The sequence below is a fragment of the Dromiciops gliroides genome, chromosome 3, assembly GCF_019393635.1.
Source record: "Dromiciops gliroides isolate mDroGli1 chromosome 3, mDroGli1.pri, whole genome shotgun sequence".
NCBI lineage: Eukaryota > Metazoa > Chordata > Mammalia > Microbiotheria > Microbiotheriidae > Dromiciops > Dromiciops gliroides.
The window spans coordinates 181,806,173-181,824,381 of NC_057863.1; the positions used below are offsets into that span (position 1 = coordinate 181,806,173).

At 37.7% G+C, this 18,209-nt stretch overlaps 1 protein-coding gene across 1 annotated transcript in view; it reads right to left on the reverse strand.

The window, feature by feature from the left end:
* Positions 1 to 1,331: 1,331 nt before the first annotated feature.
* The window catches only part of LOC122749721 (sulfotransferase 1C4-like), a 44,729-nt gene continuing 27,851 nt past the window's right edge, over positions 1,332 to 18,209 (reverse strand). The window contains exons 4-7 of the mRNA XM_043996212.1: positions 17,505 to 17,631; positions 14,906 to 15,000; positions 7,912 to 8,086; positions 1,332 to 1,648 (exon numbers count right to left, since the gene is read on the reverse strand). Of these exons, the coding sequence (XP_043852147.1) occupies positions 1,536 to 1,648; positions 7,912 to 8,086; positions 14,906 to 15,000; positions 17,505 to 17,631 (510 nt within the window). The 3' untranslated portion in view covers positions 1,332 to 1,535. The remainder of the gene's footprint in view (positions 1,649 to 7,911; positions 8,087 to 14,905; positions 15,001 to 17,504; positions 17,632 to 18,209) is intronic.

Below are 18,209 nucleotides of genomic sequence, written 5' to 3' on the forward strand. Positions count from 1 at the left end.
TGGCACACGGTAGACCCCAAAGCTAATTCAGTTATGGGCTTCATTAAGAGAGGCAAAATTTACAAGAAAATGGAGTTAATAATCTTTTGCCCTAGTCAGGCAACTTCTGAACCATTATGTCCAGTTTTGGGTGTGACATTTTAGAGATAAAATTGATAAGCTGGAGAATATTCAAAGGAATCAATTATAATGATTAATACCCTCAAGTCCATATTATATGAAGATCCAGGGTAGCTTGGTGACACAGTAGATAGAACACTGCCCCTGAAGTAGGGAGGACCTGAGTTCAAATCTCATCTCAGACACTTACTAGCTGTGTGACACTGGGCAAGTCATTTAGCCACAATTGCCTTAAACATCCAGGGCCATCTCTAATCATTCTGATATATATCTTGCCAGTGGAATCAGATGGCTCTGGAGGAGAGAGTGAGATTGTTGACCTTGTACAGCCCTGCCTTACTTAAATCCAATTCAGTGCAACTCATGACATTACCCTGCTGTCATGATTCTCTTTGAGAACGAAGGACAAACAACAATACGAAGATCCTTTGAAATGGATGGTGATTTCTTGCCTGGAGGAGAGGAGAGAATTCAGGGGGATGTGATTCCTCCCCGCCCCAAGCTGTTGAAAGGTTGTCACATAGAAGAGGGAATATATTGATTGTTTTTGGCCTCAGAAAGCAGAACTAGGAACTATAGGTGGAAGAATTTAGACTTGGTATCAGGAAAAAATTTCTGATAATTGATGTTGTCAATGAGCTACCACAAGACATTATAGGTTTTACCCTTATTGAAAGTCTTTAAGACTGAATAACTCTGTGTCAGGTGGATTGTATTATGGAAACAAGTTCATTTTGGGGTACATATTAATTTTAATACTATATGGCTGCTAAATTCCTTTCCAACCCTGAAACTTTGTGATTCTAAATTTTATTCCCTAAATTAATTGTAGTGGAAAGTTACATGAAATCAGTATCCATAAGGATCAGGATGGGTTTATTTATGTAAAATAAAACCTTTTTGGTACACAGAGAACCAAGGAATCTCTGAATCCTTCCTTTAGATTGGAGAGTGACTTGGCAAAAGTCATTATGCTTTCTAAACTTATTCTTTATTTTTCATCTTGGGGCTTATTTATGGAGTCTATAGCTACAAAATGGTTATATATAAATTTGGTGGACTGTAAGTTATGGTGACAATCAAAGAGGCTAGCAAGATAAATATAAGTAAATATACATATATATATCAATGTACATGCCAGAAATATACTATATTCAACTTTATTATGAGTAGTATCATGGAAATGCACCTACATTAAATATCTAGGGAGAGGGACATGAAAAAATAGGATAGTTCCTGGGATAATTGGAGCCAGTGAAGACCAATCTAAAAAGGGCAAGTTAGCCTAAAATTTTTACTTATTTTAAGTCATTGTTATGAGAATAATGTGTAGTTAGTAGCAATTTCTTCAACTTTAAACCTTTGGGTGAGTACAAAATTCTTCATCATTTTGTCTCAATCCCAAATTTTCCTTCTTAGTATTCCATGGAGAAAGAGAGTGTAGTATCAGCCATCTTTTCCTTATAATCTTCATTAAATCTCTCATTCTGAGCTACAGTGAAATGATTTTTCCAGTCTCCAACCACACCTAAAATATAGCAACGAAAGTTTTAATAAGCATATTTAATAAAAACAGATGATTCTAGATTCACATGCTACACTGTTATAGTGCTACCTTGACATCAGGAAGACAAAGCTTCAAATCCCAACTCTGACACCAGACATGTAATGATGAATTTAATCTTTCTGAGCTTCAGTTTCCTTTTTTTATAAAATAAGGATACTAAACCTGTTAGTACCTACCTTATAGGTTTATTGTGTGATTGAAGTGAGATAATATAATATATGTAAAGTGCTTTGAAAACTTTAAAGTGCTGTATAAAGGTAGATAATTACTATTATTTTCTTTCTTCTCAACAGCATGTTGAGTTTTCATAGCTATATTAATAGGAGTAAAGATTTAGAGCTGAAAGGGACCTTAGAAGCCAGCATGGGTCATTTAAGTGACTTGTCCACAGTCACACACATAATTAGTGACAGAGGCAAGATTTAAATCCAGGTCCTTTGACTCTAAATGTTGTCCCAATGAGAAAGGGAGATATTATCAGTCTTATTTTATAGAAGAAACTGAGGTTAGAGAGTTGGTCTAGAATTGAGTCTAGATTGCTACTCATGACTCTCTAAGATTATGCTGCTATCATGTTAATCATTAAGGATGCTATATATTATATATTATAATATATATATTATATATATTCTATCCCACATTTATAAACTGCTGGTACCAAAACATGGAAAGAGCAAGCCATTAAAAAAAACAACAATCATTTCTACTTTTTCTAAGAGCATGTTATTATGACTCAACTCATGTCACTTCCTACATGAGGCCTTTCTTGATTGTCTCAGCTGTTGGTGCTCCCTAACAAGTTATCTTTATTTTATTATTTATTTATTCTCTCTCTTCTCACTCTCTGTCTGTCTCTTCTCTCTCTCTCTCTGTTTCTTCTCTCTCTCTCCATATCTCCATCATCCATCTATTTATTTATTATTATCTGCCTTATCTTTATTTAGTACATATTTTTAATTTACCTACATATGCATTTCCATACTAGAGTGAAAGTTCCCGGAACACTTTTGTTTTTGTCATTGAATCCTCAGCATCTAGTGCATTATAGGATCCCTAGCACGGAGTGTAATATTAATCATACATACTGCTTAACAAATGCTTGCGGGTTGTTTGAATGCTTGAAAATAATCTTGTATAATAAGCTAACAAAATGTATGTGGGTTAAAAATATCTTTGGGGGGACAGCTAGGTGGCGCTCTATCTGCTGATAGAGCACCAGCCCTGGATTCAGGAGGACCTGAGTTCAATTCCGGCCTCAGACACTTGACACTTACAAGCTGTATGATCCTGGGCAAGTCACTTAACCCCCATTGCCCTGCAAAAAAACCAAAAACAAAAATAGCTTTGGGCTCATACAAACTAGCTCATGAGATCTTCATTGGTTTCACCCATACTGGTTGGTGGGACTGCCTCTCTCTATCTTCATTACAAGTATGTTAATATAAAAATGTAAGATATTACTATTAATAATTAAATAGTTTTCATTAATAGCAACATACCCAATACATGCTAAATTTTAATTAATTAAAAAAACAAGATTCAAAATATGCTGATTTTTATTTTATGGGAGGGAAGGAAATAAACATTTATTAAGCACTTACTGTGTGCCAGTCACTGTGCTAAATACTTTACAAAAATTAACTCATTTGATCTTCACAAAACTCCTGAGAGTGGGTGTTATTATTACCCTCGTTTTACAGTTAAGGAGACTGAGGCAGACAGAGGTCAAGTGACTTATCCAGGATCATACATCTGGTAAGCATCTGAGGCTGGATTTGAACTCAGGTCTTCTTTATTCTAGGTCTGTTACTCTATGTATTTATGCCACCTACTTGACTTTATTTTAAAATTTGGTTCATTTAAAAGTTCAGACTCTTGTTTATGAGATGTCAACATTTTTTCCTAAGTGGATTTTTTATGAATTTTCCTAAAAATTTCATGCAGAAAATAATTCACATATGTGGATGTGTATTTAACAGGGGTGTTTCACTTTTAAAGTCAACATGAATGATGGTAATAAAGAATTATAAGAAAAGGAGTTTTGGGTAGAATATAAAGAATTAAGATTTAATTTGATTTGGGAATAGCAAATTCATTACTGAGTAATCAAATATTTTAAGGAAGATAGTTAAAGGACTTGTACTTTCCATATCTGGCTGCTTGAACTTACAAACTGTCTTAAAGCAAAATTAGGTTCAGCTGTCCATGGATCTTTATGCTCCTTTGACAAAAGGAAAGGATCTCTTAATAAATTCAAAGTACTATTGTTGAGAGCCCTAGGGATCAATGCTGTAATCCGAAAGAAGAGGTATTAATTATTCTACCCAGTAGAAATCTTAACTGGAGGTTATTATCAGTTATATACCCTGTTAACTAACAGGCTAATTAAGGATAGACTACTTCCCACTCAATGCTTTGCTTTTTGCTCTTGTGACTCTCTCCTTATATTGCTTCATTGGGGAGGAGAAGAAAATGAACTGTGCATTCTTTGTCTTTGGTTGACACTTATAAAACATTTGAAGTTGGGCCTTGCTCAAATAATGTGGGCTAGCACTATAAGGGACTTCACAGCCCATTTAGTTCAAACCTTTCATTTTACAGATGAAAAAAAACCCAGAGGCCTAGAGAGGATGAATGACTTGCCCAAGGTCACAGATAGTATTTAGGATGGGGTATGAATGAAAATCCTTTGACTTCAGAGTTAGTGAATGTTCTTTCCTCTGTGCAATTCTGCCTCCTCTGTATTGAGACTTGGAAAGAGTTGCAGGACTGGGGAGTAGGGTATTTGGAATACCATGATGGGGAAGGGTGGGAAATAACATAAAATACCAGCCCATAAATTTTGAGAAAAGAAGAGTCAATGAGAAGAGGTAAAACAGCCTTTGTTCTGCAGCCATTTTCCTGTGATAAAGCTTAAATGAGAAGGCTATTGGAGAGGGGTAGATTCGCAGGGTCAATGTGAGAGTAGAGGATGGTGACAGGGAAGTGTGGGTAGAGGAGGTGTTATCATATCAATCTACATTGCTGGTTGCTGCCCTTTTGGGGGAGTCAGAAATGAGCTGAGGTACCTCTATTTCCTGAGTTCCCCATCTGACATGATGGTGACCCTTTGACAGCCCATGAGAAAGGCAGCGGGGGACACAGGTCATTTTCTAAATTAAACATTGAGTGAGAGTTCCTAAGGTGCCTGAATTATGTCAGTCAGGTAACTTCTGAGTTTGGGACATGCTTACAGTTAGGTTGGAGATAACCTGGATTTGGGAAAAGTCATGGGTGACTCGCCTATGTGATGGCTGTTTTAATGAATTTCAAGTCTATTTCCTTTTTTTCCTTTGGCCCTGAATAGGGTATACAATTTAGCCATGTTTCTATGTGAGATAATTACTTCTTGATCCTGCATTTTATATTTGATTTTACTCTGTAAGTGATTTTGTTCTATAACCATATTCTGTATTCTATGTAACAAACCTAAAGCATCTTCTCTGTCTCTTAGTGAAGAAGCTCATGTGTGCAAAAATTAAAAAGAAAAACTCCATTCTCAATAGTCTAATAAAAATGACACACAAATCTTGTGTGTTATACTTGAGAAGCTGGATGAACTGACCTCCCATCTTTAGCAATTAAGGTGCTCTTATCTATTCTTTAGGTGCCAATGATTCTCTACACCTGGTCCTTATCAATACTTTCAGGATGCAGTTGGAGATAGAGAGAGGTGATGTCCATTCCATTTGTGGACCATGACCACTTTTTTTTTTTGCAGACAATGGGGGTTAAGTGACTTGCCCAGGGTCACACAGCTAGTAAGTGTCGAGTGTCTGAGGCCAGATTTGAACTCAGGTACTCCTGAACCCAGGGCCGGTGCTTTAACCATGACCACTTTCTTTGATGTAACAAAAAATGAGCCCTCACCCCTGTGATGCTGGCCAGCAATATGATTTGTTTTGTTCTTTGCTCTGTTTATAAAAATGAGTTGCATCTTCAATTTTGGGTCTTCTGTGTAGAGGAGGTGCCATCCTTTATTAAGGTGCACCCATCTTTTATTATCAGGTCACATGACCCTGTTAATAAAGATCTTTCTTGGAGAATTGCCTCAGTTTACCCCTTTGTTAAATTTCACATGTGATATATGGTTGATTCTAGAATGCTATATTCATGTGATAAATGTTTGTTGTAATACAACAGACTAGGGGTGAAAGTGCGGTTATTCATTTGAGTGGGGACTTGAGCCAAGAATTTAATTGGATAAATTCCTACTTGAACCCTATTCCCCAGAATAATGCAGTGAGTAGCTGCCACCCATAAAAGGGGCAGATTTGGGGGTTAGAGGCAATTCTCTATAAAACAGAGAGCTTGGCATTCTCCCTAATTACCTTCCACTAGTATTTGTCGAAGTATGCTAGAGTGAGCATGACCTATCCAGCATTTAGCTAGATGGTACAGTGGATAGAGTGCTGGGCCTGAAGTCAGGAAGACTCATTTTGATGAGTTCAAATCCAGCCTCAGGCACTTGCTAGATGTATGACTTAGGACAAGTCACTTAACCCTATTTGCCTCAGTATCCTCATCTGTAAAATGAATTGGAAAGGGCAAATTGCTCTACTATCTTTGCCAAGAAAACCCTAAATGGGATCACGAAGAGTTGGACATGACTGAAACGAATGAACAACTGAAGTATTGGGTAATCGGGGAGTAGCACTTCTAGTGGCTAAAATCTATTCAGTGCTATGTAATTTACCACCATTCATTGAGCATGATTTTTTTTTTTTTGGTGAGGCAATTGGGGTTAAGTGACTTGGCCAGAGTCACACAGCTAGTAAGTGTTAAGTGTCTGAGGCCAGATTTGAACTCATGTCCTCCTGAATCCAGGGCCAGTGCTCTATCCACTGCACCACCTAGCTGCACCTGAGCATGATTTATTAATAAGAAATGTTTTAATGCTCAAATAATTCCCCTCCCTCCCTTCTTCCCTCTCTTCTTTCCTGCCTGCCTCCTTAGGTATCTAGCAAAAGTTTAAGATACATTCTCCTTTATCCCATTAGACATTACTTATCGATGCATTTTCCTTTTTTACAATGTGTGTAAGTGATCAGTAATTCTAGAATAAAGCAATGTTTTCATTTGAGTTTAACCATATTTTATACTTTGTGCTATCTCTAGTTTGAAAGATAGAAAAGTGCTTATGAATTAATATTGGTATTTAGAATCTTGAGCAACTTAATGGGATAGTGGATAGAGAGTTGCCCTAGAAGCCGAGCCAAGAAGACTTGAGTTTAAGTCCTCCCTGTGACACAGTCTGGCTGTGTGACCCTGGGCAAGTCACTTCAGTATTCTGAGGGACTGTCTGAGACTCTAAGTTGCTGAGAAAGTGCTGAGCTGCGCTGATGGTCAGGATTCCCTCACCTAGGAGTTTCCTATACCAGTGAGATCACCAATCCAACACAGTACAGTTCCTAGTATGTACTAGTCACTAGAGGTTGCATAGTGGATAGAGCTCTGGGTCTGTATTCAGGAAGGCCTGAGTTCAAAATCTGTTCTCAGACACTTTTTGCTGTGGGATCTTGGGCAAGTCACTTAACTCCTGTTTGCCTCAATTTCTTCATTTGTAAAATTGGAATAATAAGATCACTTACATCCCAGGGTTGTTGTGAGGATCAAGTGAGATAATAATTGTAAAGCACTTAGCACAGTGTCTGACACTTAGTAAATGCTATATAAATGTTTATTTTTGGGGGCAGCTAGGTGGCACAGTGGATAAAGCACTGGCCCTGGATTCAGGAGGACCCGAGTTCAAATCTGACCTCAGACACTTGACACCTAACTAGCTGTATGACCCTGGGCAAGTCACTTAACCTTCATTGCCTTGCAAAAAAAAAAGTTTATTTTTTATTATTATTACTACGGCTAGGTGGTATGGTGGATAGAGCACTAGGCCTGGAATCAGGAGGACCCAAGTTCAGATCTGGCCTCAGGCACTGATTAAATGTGTGACACACTGGGAAAATCACTTAACTTCTCTGTGCCTCAGTTTCCTCATCTGTAAAATGAGCCAGAGAAGGAAATGGCAATCCCCTCCAGTATCTTTGCTAAGAAAACTCCAAATGGGGTCATGAAGAGTTGTTTATGACTACTCACTAAACAAGTTATTATTGTTATTATTATCATTCATTTAAAGCATTGACAATAATCCAGAAACTTAATTTTCTAAGTGAAAGAACATACATTACCTTTCCTCATGAATGGGGAGATAGAATGATTCATTGAAGAATCGTATGTATAGTTTGACATGGGATTCTTCTTCATTACATTAAATGAAGTATAATAGATAATTTTATCTAAAACCTTTTCATCCAGGTTTTTCCCCAGGAATTTCATCACCTTCCCAATTTCACATTTGGGGTTCTGCAGAGAGAATGGAAGGAGAAATGAGAACTTCTTTATTCTACATTAAGATCAAATGTCATAGCTGGCATACCAGCAGAACACTATTCATCGGAATTGCAATGCATCTCTTTACAAACCTGTTGCCTCTACTTACATGTTTTTCTGAAGACCTAAGTCAGTTGTGGGGGTAACTGAGATTTGTTAAAGGAAATTCTTGGGCAATGCCAATTCCATGAGAAGTGAGCTTTTGATTCTTGCTTTGTGCTTAATTTGTAAACTTACAATTTTATTTTAACTTAAATCCTCTTTTATGCAGCATATTCATGATAAGGGAAAGGGTTGCTGTCCCACAGCTTAAGAGGTATATATGTAACAGTCTTTTTTTCCTGTGTGGAGAGGAGGAATCAATCCTTAAGATATTAGATGTTTTTCTTCTGCCCTTTGAGAGGTACCAACCAGGTGGCACAGTGGATAAAATACTGCACCTCGAATAATAACAACAATGATAATAATGAACATTTACTATTTATTTACTATATATTTACTATATGCTATGCACCATGCTAGGTGCTTTACAATTGTTATTTAATTCTCATACCCACCCTTGGCGGAGGTACTATTATTTATCCTCTTTTTACAGATGGGGAAACTGATGCAAAGAGAGGTTAAGTGACTTTCCCAGGTCAAACAGCTAGTACATATCTGAGGCCAGACTTCAATCCTGGTCTTCCTGACTTCTCTATCCACTACACCACCTAAGTTTAAATACTGCCTGAGAAACAAGATTAGCTGTGCAACACTGGCCAAGCCACTTAACCTTTGTCTACCTCGGTGACCTCATCAGTAAAATGGGAATCATAATAGCACTCACCTATTATTGAAGATGGATCATGATGATATTTGTAAAGTGTTTTGCAAATCTTAAAGCACAATAAAATTCCATTATTATTATTATCATTATTATATCCCTTACTCCATTCCAGGATTATCTATTTACCTTTAACCTACTCCATCCTATAATTCCCAGGCTACCCATGTTTTTGATTGGCAATTGCTTCAGTAGGAAGAATAGAAGAGATTTTCCATTTCAGGTAGGATTTGCACAAATTGCAAGGCATCCTTGTTGCTGGTGCCTTTAGGTTGGCTCCTGATCTGCTTTCCTGATTTGGATTGGCTTTAGTTACTCATTACTACCATTTATACTATAGTATAGACAGATATCATCTATAAAAATAACACTGGGTTCCCATCCATAGCTGGTTATCTATACTGGCTTATGAATTGTATTTCAGACCTTGACACCTCTGAATTTCTGAGAGCAGTTTTGTTGTATGAATAAGTGACTTCAAGACCATTTTTTCCTAGGGTGTCTGGAGATCTCCTTCCTTATTCCTGGTATTGTGAAACCTTTAAGTTATGTTCCAGGGGTTAAAGCACCTCCTATTGACTGAGTCTAAGGACATGAACCTTTATCTTTATAGGGATTTTCATTGGGGTCCATATGTTCTTGGGGGAGGGAGTTAGAGCCATATTGTGGATTAGTTTAGTGGGATACCTGAAATCACTGGCAAAACTTGTCAGAGTTAATATAATTTTGAGGTAATATGTTCATTCTAAGCTGGGTATGCAGCCTACTCTTGACCAATAGGGGCAAGCACAAACCACCATCATATTCCAAATGGGAAGATAATGAAGTGCCTCTGGAGATGGAGGCAACAGCAGGACAGAGACAAAATGGGGATGGAGGAAAATATAAAAGAGGAAAATCTAGTCAATAGTAATGGAGAAGAGTAGCTAGTGAAGAAATTTAGGATACAGACAATTACTACATTATTCAAATGTTAGAATGAAAGGCCATAGAAAAGGGTTTGTAGAGACAAGGAATTAGAACTAACATAAAACCTGAAAAGGGATGGAGATGATCATAAACCTAAATACAGTGGGAATGAAAATGCTGTGTTTTAAATGGATTGAGTTGAGTGTCCCTGGGAAAGAGCCAAGGGCATTTTCTCTCCCCAGCAGATATATGATGTAATGAATGGCAGAGTGGTTCCTTGGGAGCTACTTTGTTGTATGTTACTAATAATACTTGAAATAATAATATAATATTAATATAATTAATATAATATTATAATATAATTAATATAATATAATATAAAATAATAATACTTGAAATAATAGGCCCTTGAAAGACACTAGAAACTTGGATTTTTAGAACACTTCTTGGTTCTAGGTTTTTGTATGTTGCATTCCCTATTTGGAGGAACCTAATTAACCTGAACACAAATTAAAATTTTTAGGAGGTACAGATTCAAGGCAATGTAGGCCACTTTGGATTCATATTTAGCTTATACAGATTGCCTTGGATAAATTATTTTATCTCTGGGCATCAGTTTCTTCATATGTAAAATAAGGAGGTTAGACTAGTTAGTTAGACTAGACATTTGTTCTCAAAGTATAGTATGTGGACCCCTGGAGATTATTTTTAAAAAAAATTTATTTAAATTATTTATTTAGAATTTTCCCCACCTTACATGTAAGAACAAATTGTAACATTGATTTTTAAAACTTTGTGTTCCAAATTGTCTTCCTTCCTCCCTATCCCCTACTAAAGAACTCAAGCAATTCAATGTTATACATGTGCAGTCATGCAAAACATAGCAGACAAAAAGACTTTAGAAAAAAGAACTAACAACAAAATATACTTCCATCTGTATTCAGATACCATCAGTTCTTTCTTTGTAGGTGGATTGCATTTTTCATAAGTCCTTCAGAGTTGTCTTGGATCATTGCATAGCTGAAAATAACTAAGTCATTTGCAGCAGATCATCTTAAAATATTGCTGTTATTTTGTATACAGTACATTTCACTTTGCATCAACTCATGTAAGTCTTTCCAGGTTTTTCTGATAGCATCCTGCTCATCTTTTTTTTAATAGTAAACTATTTACAAAGTACTTTAAAGGGAGATTTCCTTGCAAAACACCCATGAGGTTGATTATTGCAACAATAATAATAGCTAACATTTATATAGTATCTTTTTAAAAAAATTAATTAATTTAATTTAATTAAAAAAATTTTTGTGGGGCAATGAGGGTTAAGTGACTTGCTCAAGGTCACACAGCTAGTAGGTGTCAAGTGTCTGAGGCTGGATTTGAACTCAGTTCCTCCTGAATCCAAGACCAGTGCTTTATCAACTGTGCCACCTAGCTGCCCCTATATAGTATCATATACCTGACAAAGAATTTTCTTCCCAACATCCCAGCAAAACACTATCATCATCATCATCATCATCATCATCATCTTACATTGCTCTTGCCTCTGCTTCAAATTTTCCCCCCAGTTACTATTGCTGTTTCCCTCCATCCTATTCACCCCCCATGATATTTACTCTATTTCTATCTTCTTTTACCCTTTACCTCCTCAAAAGTGTTTTGCTTCTGACTGCCCCTCCCCCAATCTGCCCTCCCTTCCTTCACCCCCCCCCCATTCCCTTCCCCTCCCACTTCCCCACAGGGCAAGATATATTACTATACCCACTTGAGTGTGTATGTTATTCCCTTTTTGAGCCAATTCTGATGAGAGTAAGGCTCGTTCACTCCCCCACTCCCCCACCCCCCATCTTCTCCTCCACTCCATTAGCATTTTCTTGCTTCTTTTATGTGAGATACTTTACTCCATTTCACCTCTCCCTTTCCTTTTTTCCCAGTGCAATTCACTCACCCCTTAATTTTATTTTAAAGATGTCATCATGGGGTAGCTAGGTGACACAGTGGGCAAAGCACCCGCCCTGGATCCGGGAGGACCTGAGCCCAAATTTGGCCTCAGACACAAGTCACTTACCAGCTGCTTGGCCCTAGGTATGCCACTCCACCCTGACTGCCCTGCAAAAGCCAAAACTAAAACACAAACAATAAACAAAAAATAAATGCTTTACATATATCACCCCTTAATAATCAATTCCCACCTGTAACCTCTGTCTAAATTTATTCCTTTCAGCTGTCCTACTACTGAGAAAGTTCTTATGAGTTAGAAGTATCATCTTTCCATGTAGGAGTGTAAACAGTTTAACCTTTTAATCTCCCTCATGATTTCTTTTTCCTGTTTAGCTTTTCATGCGTCTCTAGGGTCTTGTATTTGAAAGTCAAATTTTCTATTCAGTTCAGGTGTTTTCTTCATGAATGCCTTAAAGTCCTTTTTTTCATCGAAGCTCTATTTTTTCCCCCCAGAAAGATTATATGCAGTTTTGCTGGGTAGGTGATTTTGGTTATAATCCCAATTCTTTTTCCCTCTGGAACATCATATTCCATGCCCTCCAGTCCTTTAATGTAGAAGCTGCCAGATCTTGTGTTAACCTGACTGTGGCTCCACAGTACTTGAATTGTTTCTTTCTGGCTGCTTTCAATATTTTCTCCTTGACCTGTTAGCTCTGGAATTTGGCTACAGTATTCCTGTAAGTGTTCCTTTTAGGATCTCTTTCAGGAGGTGACTGGTGGATTCTTTCAATTTCCATTTTACCTTCTGCTTCTAGAATATCAGGGCAATTTCCCTGACAATCTCTTGGAAGATTATGTATAAGCTCTTTTTTGATCATGGTTTTCAGGTAGTCTAATAATTTTAAAGTTATCTCTCCTAGATCTACTTTCCAGGTCAGCTGCTTTTCCAAGGAGATATTTCACATTGTCCTCTATTTTAAAAATTCATTTGGATTTGCTTTATTGTACCTTGATTTCTCATAATATCATTAGCCTCCATTTGTTAAATCCTAATTCTTAAGCAATGATTTTCTTCAGAGAGCTTTCATTTGGCTTTTCAAGCTGTTGACTTTTTTTTATGACTTTCTTGTATCACCCTCATTTCTCTTTCCATTTTTCCCTCTACCTCTCTTCCTTTATCGTCAAAGTCCTTTTTGAGTGCTTTTATGACCTGAGACCATTTCATATTTTTCTTGAAAGCTTTGGATGTAGGAGCTTTGACTTTGTTATCTGCTTCTGAGGGTACATTTTGATCTTCCTTATCACCAAAGAAACTTTCTATGGTCTGCTTCCTTTGCTGTCTGTTCATTTTGCTAGCCTATATTTTGACTTTTAATTCCTTCTTAAGGTGGGGCACTGCTTTCAGGATTCACTGTCCCAAGCTTCAGGGAGTCCCATGTTGTACGATTTAAGGAGAAGCACATTCTAGACTCCCCTGGTCTGTGCTCTCATCTGTAAATAAGCCCAGGCCTACTTGCTCTTTAACCCAGAAATAATAAATCTCTTTAGCTGTGGTTGCTAGCTCCTGTGAGTTTGTGCCCCTCCCCCAACTGGGCTGCAACTCAAGACTGCTTCCTGGTTCACAACTCGGGCAAAACAACAGAGTTTTACCTCAGTGCTAGCAGAGATGCTTGTAATCTCCCCCTGGCCAGCCAATTCAGCCCTCTCTCCAGACCGTGAGCTTAGTTCCAGAAGAAACCACCACTTCAGCCAATTCAGAGGCATGGCTTGCCTGGGGCTGGATCTGTGTTGGTGTGACAGTGGGGCTGGGCTCTACTCCCACCCCAGTAAAACAGATCTTTCCCACTGACCTTCTATGCCGTCTTTGGCTGCAAAATGATCTTACACCATCCTTTTGTGTGTTCTGCTGCTCCAGGAATTGTCTTATGGCATTATCTAGAGGTTGTTTTTGTGATCGTGTGGGGAACTCTGAGAAGGTACTGCCCTTCTTTCACCATCTTGACTTTGCCTCCTACCCCAAGTTCCCCTCCCTGGGAGGTTTTTGAGGCCCTTTCAGGGGGTTTGTAAGGTCAAATTTTTTTTGGGGGGAAATAGGGCAATGAGGGTTAAGTGACTTGCCCAGAGTCACACAGCTAGTAATTGTCAAATGCCTGAGGCTGGATTTGAACTCGGACCTCCTGAATCCAGGGCCAGTGCTTTATCTACTGCACCACCTAGCTGCCCCCAGGGAAAAGTATTTTCATAATAATTTGTTGTCGTTCAGTTGTTTTGGTTGTGTCTGACTCTTTGACCTCATTTGAGTTTTTCTTGGAATGATAGTGGAATGATTTGCCATTTCCTTCTCTAGCTCATTTTCCAGATGAGGAAACTGAAGCAAATAGGATTAGGTGACTTGCCCAGGGTCACACAATTAGTAAGCAGCTGAGGCCAGATTTGAACTCAGGAGGATGAATCTTCCTGACTGTAGGTCCAGCACTCTATCAACTGTGTCACCTAGTTGCCCTCTCATATTAATAATAAGATATTATTTACCTATGAAAATATTCTTTCCTTTTCCCAATACATATCTATGTGTGGCCAGATTTCCTTCATAGATGTCAACCAAACAACATATCACAACAGATTAAATGCAGAAGCTGTTTTCCATTAGCCAGATGTTACCTAGATTTGCAAAACTATGTTAAAAAGTGCCATTCTTTTCTCTATTATGTTTTGGTTTGGAAAATGTTTTTTTTTAAACAATGAAACTATATTATTTGAGTTAATGTGTAATGGTTTCATTATTTTAAAATAAATAAAATAAATATTTAAAAATTCTAATGTGGTAAAAATCTACAGACACTACTCACATTTTTTTTTTAAAACAGCTCTTTGGGGTCTTCAATAATTTTTAAGAATATAAAGAGAATATGCAACCCAAAGAGTTTACTAAGGCTTAGAGAGGTTACTTGAATTGCCCTTAGTCACAAGTTAGTAAATCAGAGGCAATATTTGAATTCAGGTTTTCCTGACTCCATGACCAGTTATTGTGACATGTTGTGTCTTAGTCTTTTTCATTAGTCTCATAAAATTGAAATGGTAGGTAGACTAGCTATATAGTCAGATTAAAAATTATTATATACTTTCTTAATGTCTTCATAGAAGAGGTAGAGAATGGGGTTTGTGTCTTTTGCTTTCCACCATCCTTTTACATGGTCATACCAGGATCCCCACACTCCTGAAAGAGAAGAACAGGGTTATCTTGGTTACAAGTAGTTAAAGACAGAATATTTCCTGCTACTTATTCTCTGGGACAAAAGGCAAAGAGAGTGCTTGCCGTAAGCAGACTTCGAGTATATGGTCTGTTCCTGCCTCATCTAGGAACTGACCTAGGCCTTGGTCCCTAACCCTGCAGACCCCATGTCCTCAGACTTTCTGGTTTAAACAATTGGCCTTGATTCTAACCATCTTACTGCTTTTTTCTTCTTTTTCTTCTGACATCTTGCATCCTAGCCTCTGCTTCTGGTGTTTAATGTTCAACTAACTCTTATCTTCTAGCAACCTTGGATAAACCTTGCCTGCTTAATGCTAGCTGGCTGGACTTGGCATTTGGAATACCCATGTGAGAGCAGGGTTGAGTCCAGCTAAAGTTATAAAACAAGATGTTTGCTTTAGACCTTATCTCTTCTTGTTGAGTACCTCACTTTTTTCATGCCAATACTCAGAACTTGGCACATGCAATATGCCTCCACACTTCCTTCCATCAAAATGTCTGTTTTACATCCCAGAGGGTCATTTTTTGTCACTTTAGACAGCAATATTACAATACCATTCAAACTAAGGCATTAGTGACAGAGTAATGCCAGAGGTATTTGCATTCCAGTGTTTGTAGGTAGACTATTGAGCCAGTCTACTGCTAGTGCCATTCCTCTGATATCACCTCTACTGTACCCTTCAAATATCTTGTATGTACATTGTTGTTTTCATATTGTCTCCCCCACTAAAATATGAGTACCTCGAGGGCAAAAACTGAGATTTTGCCTTTTTTATATTCCCTGCACTTAGCACAGTGCCTGGCATATAGTGAACACTTAAAAAAATGCTGTTGATTGATTGACTATAATGATTGACAAGTCCTGTCCTAGGGGGTGTGATATTTTTGAACATGGGGACTTTGGCCACATCTATTAAATCACAATATTTAGGTGGTTACCTATTTCACCTATACATAAATTGGTCTTACATGAATGATATTTTTAACCTGTTATGTCCAATAAGGTATTTATTGAATGGTTGAGTTGATGCTGCTCAGTCATCAGCTTTCTGACACTCCTTAAGGAATTCAGGACAGCTCTAAAGGCATGGATTATAGCTTTGGAAACCCCCAGGAGGTTTATCTTCAATACCTCAATGAATTTGTGATCTCATTGCTTTAAATTATCCCTTTAATAATACACATGGCAATTGACCCCTTCATCCCTCTCCACACTATGAGACTCTTGTCTATGTCTTGTGAATATGATACTGGGGAGTCTACTAGATATGCTGAGTAAAGGAGGGGTCCTTTTATATCTCTTGACATTGCCTTGATGTCAGTGGAGTATGTGGCATATTCATTAGTTAACTGTTTCTCTTTCTATATCTTTGCTTTTTTTCTGGTCAAACGTGTCTTTCATGATATGTTTGTGTAACAACTCCCATGCAATTAATTAAAATAATGTGTTGCAGTTGCTCACACCTATAATGTGCACTCTTTTTTCCCCCTTTGGGTGATTTTAAACTTTAAATTATTGGAGATTGTGGAAATCTTTGCCTTGTAATTGGAGCTGTATGAAACTTTGCCAGAAGAATAGGGTGTTAACAAGATAGACCTCAGTTTCAGAGAAGATTGAGGTCAATTAAAAAAAAACTGCCTAAAAACCTCTGTATGCCTTTATATGTGCACATATATTTGTAAAGCACATTTCAAACTTTAAACCACTGCATAAATGCTAGCTATTATTATTATCATTATAATTATGTGCTTACAGATGGGCTATGTGGATTGTTTGTCCAAGTGCATATCATATATTGGACTATAGACATTTTCTATCCTCTTGGTTTTTATTGTTAGGCTAATCTTTTGAATTATTAAGAATCCTATGGGGAAACTAGGTGGCACAGTGGATAGAGCACCGTCCCTGGAGTCAGGAAGACCTGAGTTCAAATCTGGCCTCAGACACTTGACATGTACTAGCTGTGTGACCCTGGGCAAGTCACTTAACCCCAATTGCCTCACCCAAGCCTCTTGTGGTTCAAAGAGGCCACATGGTTACTTTTCCAGGTTTTTATCCCTTTTTGATAAGAGGCGGGTCATTACACATCAATCAAATCTAATTGGTTCATGTAATTAAAGGTGGATTACATCAGGTCAGAAGGACTAAATTGTCCTTTTGATTTGGGAAAATATCTCAATATTTGGTAATAAATCCAAAGAATTTGGACCCCACCCAGACTGAGCCAGCTCACTTACTACTATCTTGGTGTGAATCTGAAGTTCCCTATGTTGGTCATTAATATTTATTTTCTCACAGCATGTAAACAGCTTTTCATTGAAATCCCAATTCTTTGGTACTCCTATCCTTTCAAGGTTCATTACCCATTCTATGGCAAATTCCAGGGCCCAGGTAAGTTCAGCTATACAACAGAAATACTGTCTTGCTGCAGGAGCTGGAGAAGCTGATTTTCCTGTAGCTCACTCACCCTTGCCTTCCAAGAATGTTTCAAAATACTCTTCCCAGCTTCCTGCATCTGGAAATATCTTATCCATCCTATGGAAATGGAAAAAGGACACCATGGTATCCTTGGCATTTCTTGCCACATAGATCATCTGGATTAGGTAGGAAGAAAAGAGAAAAAGAAAATGTAAGAGAGAAAGATAAACATAGAGCATTGTATTTAGCTTGCCTACCATGTAGGTAGGAAGAGAATGTGGTGGACATCTAGGGGTGTGCTGATGAATGTTTAACTGACTCTACTGAAAAAAAAAAAGTACACTTTTAATCTGTGTTATTAACATTTCTCCACCATTTTCTTTAGCCTAGAAAATGTACAAAATGATCAAATCCTGATTGTAGCCTTTCCTGATTTCTGAGATGTAAATGCTCACACTGAAAATTTAACAATCTTTTCTTATGAACAGATATGGGAGGGCTCCAGTACATGACTGTGTCCTTGAAGCCAGGAACACCTGGGTTCAAGTCCTGCCTGTGATACCTACTTGCTCTGTGACCCTAAGAAGGTCACTTAAATTCTCAGCAATGAAGGTAATTGTCTGAGATTGCCAGTTGCAGAGAAGATACTGATCTGCATTGGAAGAGCAAATTCTCTTATATTGATGTAATCACTGGCCCAATCTCTATTCCTAGTCCTATCATGTAACCATAACTTTCAAATTGTGTTCATTGA